This window comes from Sorghum bicolor, chromosome 4 (genome assembly GCF_000003195.3).
Source record: "Sorghum bicolor cultivar BTx623 chromosome 4, Sorghum_bicolor_NCBIv3, whole genome shotgun sequence".
Lineage (NCBI taxonomy): Eukaryota > Viridiplantae > Streptophyta > Magnoliopsida > Poales > Poaceae > Sorghum > Sorghum bicolor.
Genome location: NC_012873.2, coordinates 3597271 through 3604034, shown reverse-complemented (window position 1 = coordinate 3604034; position 6764 = coordinate 3597271). Strand labels below are relative to the sequence as shown.

Sequence of the window (6764 nt, the reverse complement as noted above, 5' to 3'; positions counted from 1 at the left end):
ACTAGCTTAGCAACCTCATCTTGCCCTGCGATCCTCATCTAACGGTCCATATGCGCTTGCCGGGCCACCCACGGCCCAACCCGCGCCGCTTGGGCCGCCAAACGAAAGCCGTTCTGTCTCGACTCTCCCCCCACTTTGAGTGTCTGACTCACCTCCGCCTCCGCCTCCAAGTCTCAGTGCGCTCCGCCTCGCCAGTCGCCACCACCGCCCCCACGCCGCCGCCTCCCGCCGTCCCGCGCGGTGCCCCCTGCTGCTCCTACTCCCACCTCGCCGAGCCGCGCCGCCGCGATGCAGGCCCGCGTCTTCGTCTTCCCCGTCAAGGGCCGCGCCTGGTGTTTCGCCCTCCCGCGCGCCTCGGCCGCAGCGTCCGCTGCCGATGGCGCCCTCCCGCCGCCGCCACCGACTCTGAGGGACCTCTGGCGCGGCATCTCCTCCGGGGGCCGCACGGCGCCGGAGAAGGCCGAGGCTGTCGTCGACTTCGTCGCTGACAAGGTGCCCGGCCCCCCACCCCACAGCCACGCTCGCGCGGGTCGGGTCCCCGTGGCGTCGCCCGCATTTGGATTTTCTGAGGGATTGCTTTGGATGCGCAGATGAACAGAGCGTGGATCGGGTTCGGGAGCGCGCCGGAAGGGTCGATGAAGAGCCGGATCCATAGGTGAGTTTAAGGCTCGGCCGGGATTGATTTGGAGATGGCGAAATGAGGCTGGATCGTTAGGCTTATGCGCTGTCTGTTTTTTGTTTTGTTGCAGCTTCGGGCTGAAGCTGCTCTCCCGGGTGAGGCCGTCGGAGGTGCTCCTAAAGTCCGTCACCAAGGACGTGAGCGCGCTCGAGATCGTGCATCCGGCGAGGTCAGTTGCGCTGATGTGATAATCTCTGCATTTCCATTTCTCTTGGCAGAAGCAATCCGTGTGTATTTAGTAGACGTCTCTTGTTTTTATGTTGTTGTTTGAATGGGAAGAAGGTGCTAGTCCTTGTGACTTCCCTTGTTGCATTAATACGTCCTGTCAAAATGTCCTCAGGTTCTGGGGATTTCATTACCCAATATTAGTTGTTAGAGCAATTGCTGTTGCCATAAGTTTAGCGTATGTACATTGTCAGCAATGAATAACACTACCGAAGTAACATAACAGGGTAAAAGAAACCATACCGACGTGACCCTGTTTCCTAGTGTGGGTTTCCTACTTCTGTAGGATGACCTTGTGCTTTAACTACCTTAGAATCTCAACCATCTTTCCACCGGATCTCAAGAGTTGTGACACACACTGGGTTTTGCTGGATGTGCCTTGGCGTTGGTTTTATGTTGGCGATCAATGGCTGTTTGTGTGTAAGCATGTGCATGCTCAGTCAGTGGCTGCTTGTCTATTTGTTTTCTCCATGATTGTAATTGTAATCTGTGTTTTTTCTTACTACATTGTTATTAACTTATTATGACTTTTAGGTATGCTACTGTGCTTGATTGAGGATAGATTTGTGGAATGTGTATTGATTATGGAGTAGTAAGGCAGAGAGAGACTGGGCTCACCCTCCAAAGAGGCTCGTTTATTTCTCCTTAAACCAAATGAATCTGCCCTATTCTGTTATATAGAGTCAGCCTAACACAGCTTACTAACATACTGCTGTTTCTTCTCCTCTCAAATAACTTAAGCAATGAATTCAAACAAACTTGAACAGACTCTCAACTAGGATAAGCTTAGCCACTGGTGGACACCTGCTGCTTGTGTTGTGAGTAGGTCTTGCTGATGGAGGTATCGACAACATATATGTTGTCCATGCCAGTGGTTATTGCACATAGCATAAGCTCCATAGGACCTGGAAAATCACTTTGTAGCAATGACTGCAGTAACTTTAAATGATGTGATGTGATTGATACTTGATTTCTGTGTCAAGTCCTTTAAAATCAAATTTAGTGTCTGTTACAACTTATAAGCCATCCTGTTCAAAACTTCAAATAACACCAATTTCAGTACTTTTATGTGAATGTGACATGCATTATTTTTCCTTTACATTTTAATCCCTCATACACGTGTCCTGCAAAATAGCCAGCTATTAGTTTGGCTGTCTTTATTTTCACCCTATCTCATGAAGTTGCCTCATTCTTTTACATAACAGAGTACCCTTAAGGGCTTTTTTTGTGTGTAAAAGATGGCTTCAGTAATACGTGTCAACAAGTGTATGGGAACCTGCAACTGAAAGTCTAGCATACTCATTTGGTGTTGGCATCTCACATGACATGCCTGATAGCATCTTGATAAACAGGTCGTAGATGTCATTAAATTTTCTTGGTTTTATATCTCAAATTGTTGTCGTTGAATTTACAAGACAGGTCATAGATGCATTATATACAATCTATGTGTTTATCTGCAAATTGTTTGGAGAATGTTAGTTGTGAGTTAATACTTTATTTACTTAAGGCTTTAGGGTATTCATATGACTCTTTGTAAGCAGATGAGCATCTTTACTTTGCTAAATAGAGTAACTGTGTGGTAAACATTACTTCTGTGCTTATGCTTTCTTATTTGTTGTGTATACTATGCTCGTTTACAGTATACTACCCCAAGAGCAGAGAAATGAGTCAATTGTCATATCGTTTTCGTCTTTGTTTGTAATTGTGTACCCTCATGTATGCAGTACTAATCATATGCTTGACGTGATTTAGATGTTAGCATATGAGCTTTAAGAGTTGTTGCCCTCAAAAGAAAATCCTTAAAAACCACTATAGTACTACCAAGCATCACTTGCCAAAGTCTTCTGGCTGCCAGTTGCCAACATGGTTGGCCAGCACTTTTTTGTACTCGCACACCTTCATTTATATTTATATATGCTTGTTAAATTCTAAATTGCAATCTCTTATGCAGCATAAATTCTCGTCTTGTGCGTCGACGGTTGCGGCATATTGCTGTTAGGTGAGTGCTTGGTGCCCTTAAATGCATACATTGTGCAATTTTTAGTTTAATTAGTATATTTTCTGACCCTTTTGCTTGTGCATTGTTTCTGACAACCAGGGGTGCATCAGTTCACAAGAAATTTCTGTATGGCTCAGTTTGTTTGCTTCCAGTTACTAGTGTTTTCACGGTACGTTTACAATCATTTTTCAGGTGGTGGTTTCAACTAGTAATTCAAAACAATTCTGTCAGTTGGAGGATTTAATGTTCTCTTCAGATATTATCATTTTAGATTTATTGCTAATTTTACTGTGTCAAGTTTTGGCTAAAGGTCAAAGGATGTGACTGTACTCTTCATTATTGCACAGTTTTCAAGTTTACATACTTGTACAAGTGGTGTTGACTTTATGGGCTATAACATGATGCAATTGTCTTCTACTTGAATTTTTTTTTCCGATTGCAGGTACTACCGTTACCAAACATACCATTCTTTTGGGTGCTATTTCGTGCTTATTCTCATTGGAGAGCTCTACAGGTTTGTGAAACCATCCAGTTAGTCTTAGAAGATTTTGGCTCCACTTGTAAATAAATTCTGTGTGCACTGTTTTTCATTGTCGTTGTTATGGTACTCATTGATTTAACTATGCACCATGTTTTCTTAATTTCTGCCTTTTGAGTTCATGTGGTTTATACACTCAGTTTTGTGAAGTGAAAGGCCGCTAAACTGCGCAAATGTTTTCTGTTTAATACAAGTTCTTCAATTTACCAGTCTAATATGTTAGGTACTAGCCAAAAGGGTGCCTAGCCCAGTGGTTAGGCACGTTCCGGCGGCACCCCAGGTCCCAGGTTCGAACCCCCGGTGGGGCGGATTTTGGGAAACTTGGGTAAAAAAATCCCCTCGCTGGCCCCGTGTCCAAAGCACTGGTAATGAGATCGGCCCAGGTTGGCCTGAGGACCGTGTGTGGCCCAGGCAGGTAATCTCACAGGTAACGTCTCCCAGTGTATGCGGGGCCAGGGTTCGGGGGTTTTCTGGGCCTGTGTGAGAAGGTCCTTCTTCTTAGTTCAAAGCCCGGGGGGCGGCTTGCCCCTCGCAGGTCCAATTTTTTTATATATGTTAGGTACTATAAAGACGTCCAGATGATGACACAATTGGTATTTCTTTGTTGTTTCTTCTTAGGTTTGCCTGATGTTTATTTTGGTACAGGGAAGTGAGAGGCTCCAGTTACTAGTTTCTGACTGCTCAGATCAGTGGAAAGTCCTTGAGAAGGAGAAGAGTAATTCAGTAAAGGATGATAACCCCAGTGAAAATGGACGGTATTCTCCTTGGGTAGGTTGCCGCAACTTTACATATGAGTAAGACTTTCATTTTGTTGTATCCTTGGGGCAGCTTTGCGATGAGGCAATGCAATGGGCAACTGGAATTATGATCATCTTTTGAAACTTCACCTGCTAATTGAACTAACATGGTTTCTGCTCCCTACACATCTTAAAGCTCATATGATGGAACATAATAACCACAGTGTTTCCTTAATTGTGTTATTTCTGATCAAATATAAAATCTTGCATTATAGATGGAACATAATAACCATATAAGTTAGATACTTCAACACTGTTGGTAAACTGAATGTTAGAATGGCATTGTCCTAGCCTTTACTGGTCTTCCTATCTCAGTCATTACTGGCACTAATAGCAGATCATGTCAGCATGTACTTTTATAGACTGTATTAATTACTCTAGATTAGAGGACATTAGGAGGATAGCTTTGATTCTTTCCTTGCATGTACACTCACTGTTGTATACACAGCCTACAGCAATAGAGAATTCATTCCACCTAATCTCCTATCTTCTTTCACTGAGGTCCTTTCACTTAACGCAATGCAATCGTGTCGGGCAGGCCTGGATGAAATCTCAACGAAGCATTTATCAAATTATGCCATGGGAGCATCTTAGGCTGTTGCATTGATTTGGCTGTAGTTGTTTATTCAAATGTTCCCAATGAGCCAACTTTTTAAATGTGTTCATGCCTCTTAGAATATGCACAAATGAGTGAACATACTACCTTGCTGGGAGGTAGCACAAATAAGTAGCATACTACTGTGCTGTACTCGAACTACTATAAATTTGCCTTTCTGGTATAAGGTAAGATTACATGGAGCACATCAGCTTCCAATCTTTTATGAAATGATTGCAAAGCCAATGGCAAACAAACCTGCATAGATCCATGTTTTGTATTATATGTTAAATCATATTGTGTGTGCAATACATATTCTCTTTAGAGAGATGGCGGAAGAGGGCTGTTCGGGTGTGGGCGTGTTTTAAATGAAATCGTTAGATTTCAATTACTTCTATTCCCTGCATTTCTACTTAGTTAATGTGTTTTTTTTTTCATGAACAGAAGCTGCGGCCATCAGAAAAGCTTGACAGGTTTCTTGAGAGTAAAAACTTGGATGAAGGTTTGGACTGTGAAACCATTTTGAGTATATGCCAGGAGTATGATTTGGACAAGATTGATGTCCTCAAGTACAGGGATCTTCCGTAACCACATCCAGATTGTTTCTCTGAGGTTTATAGGGTAAAATTCTTCTGCTAGTGAGATCAAGATTAAGGGTACAAGAGTTGCATGGACCCACTAACAATTGGTGGTCAAATGAGTTCTTTTAAATTGCTTCAGTTTTTCTTGTTACGTATCGAACCAGTCCGCCACTGCAATGATCTCAGAAACTAAGAGGACATACGAAACTGTTGAAGCCCAGGGCAGGTGTTCCCACCGTGTAAATAGAGATGCAGTTGTCATTTTGCTAGGTGCCTACCTTTTCCTCTCCAACCCCCATCAGAATTTTTAGCTGGGATCAATGAACGAGAAATAGACTAGGGTTGAGAATTGAGATTGACCATCCGTACGTTTTTTTGGGGGTTATGGCTCTCAATCTATCCTTTGGTTGTATTTGATCTTGTATTGGGATACAATACATAATCTTCTCGTTTTAAAGGGATTATAAAGCTTTGATCTCTGAGGTGCCTTTTCTGCACAAATGCTTGTCTAGCTTTATATCTGGATTTATGTAGCTCCTGATTGATTTCTACCTGCACCAGAACGTTGTATTCTATATTTTTCTTATCGACTGAAGTGTGACGATTTTGGCGAGATTTGATCAATTCAGGATAGAAGATGGGCTAACCACCATCTCCTGCCAAGATTGTCTACAGTATCCTGAAACCACCAAAGAAACTACTACGCCATGGATCCTGAAAAGTTCATGCTGGAAACAAAGCGCGGCAAAAACCATGAAGTTAGCCAAAGCCATGCTTCAATCATCCAAGCATAGTTCTTACTCTTGGTCGAATAATTACTTGACAATGCTTGTAAGTTAGTTCGGTTGTAGCCATAATGTTATTTTAAAATAATGAGATATTACACAAATATACTGTTCCCTTGTGCCACGTCTGGCCGTTACTAGTGTTTTACCCTGTTTTTGGACCTGAATCTCACTTCGGCCCTTTAGGGGAAAAAAAAACATAGGTCAGTTGATTGATTAGATGGCGCATTCTGGGCCAGGCCTGGTCAGTTGACTGTTGCTGGCCCACCAAGCCCATTGGTCCGAGATGCTATAATAATCTCCTTCCCCGATTGCTACAACTTGTACTGCTGCCCATTGCCGGCCGTTGTACTTCGACAAAGTCAAACCTGACGAAGAAAACTATTGTGAAAGTACTTCCCCGCCCTAAAATATAATGTATTATGACTTTTAAAATTTATGAAAAGACTCTCTCTATCCTTAAAAAAATGATGTTCTAGGATTTTTCAGATAAATTAGTGGAGAAGAAAAATGTCCATAATGTCCTTGGTTTGTTGCACTTGATTCCCTTAAAAAGGGGATGTCC

The 6764-nt window shown here is 42.8% G+C and overlaps 1 protein-coding gene across 1 annotated transcript; it reads left to right on the top strand.

Moving 5' to 3' along the window:
* LOC8069981 (uncharacterized protein C23H3.12c) lies at window positions 159-5915 on the top strand. Its single transcript, XM_002453267.2, has 8 exons — window positions 159-492; window positions 591-655; window positions 750-848; window positions 2856-2903; window positions 3003-3072; window positions 3346-3417; window positions 4087-4209; window positions 5278-5915. The coding sequence occupies exons 1-8, from the start codon at window positions 289-291 to the stop codon at window positions 5419-5421; spliced, it is 825 nt and encodes a 274-aa protein (XP_002453312.1). The 5' UTR covers window positions 159-288; the 3' UTR covers window positions 5422-5915.

What these genes read in the sequence shown, in the direction of transcription:
- LOC8069981 (XM_002453267.2), top strand. Translation starts at nt 289, where the DNA reads ATGCAGGCCCGCGTCTTCGTCTTCCCCGTCAAGGGCCGCGCCTGGTGT. An exon ending in GAGATCGTGCATCCGGCGAG is followed by an intron (nt 849 to 2,855) that starts GTCAGTTGCGCT and finishes TCTCTTATGCAG; the next exon opens with CATAAATTCTCGTCTTGTGC. An exon ending in ATGGACGGTATTCTCCTTGG is followed by an intron (nt 4,210 to 5,277) that starts GTAGGTTGCCGC and finishes TTTCATGAACAG; the next exon opens with AAGCTGCGGCCATCAGAAAA.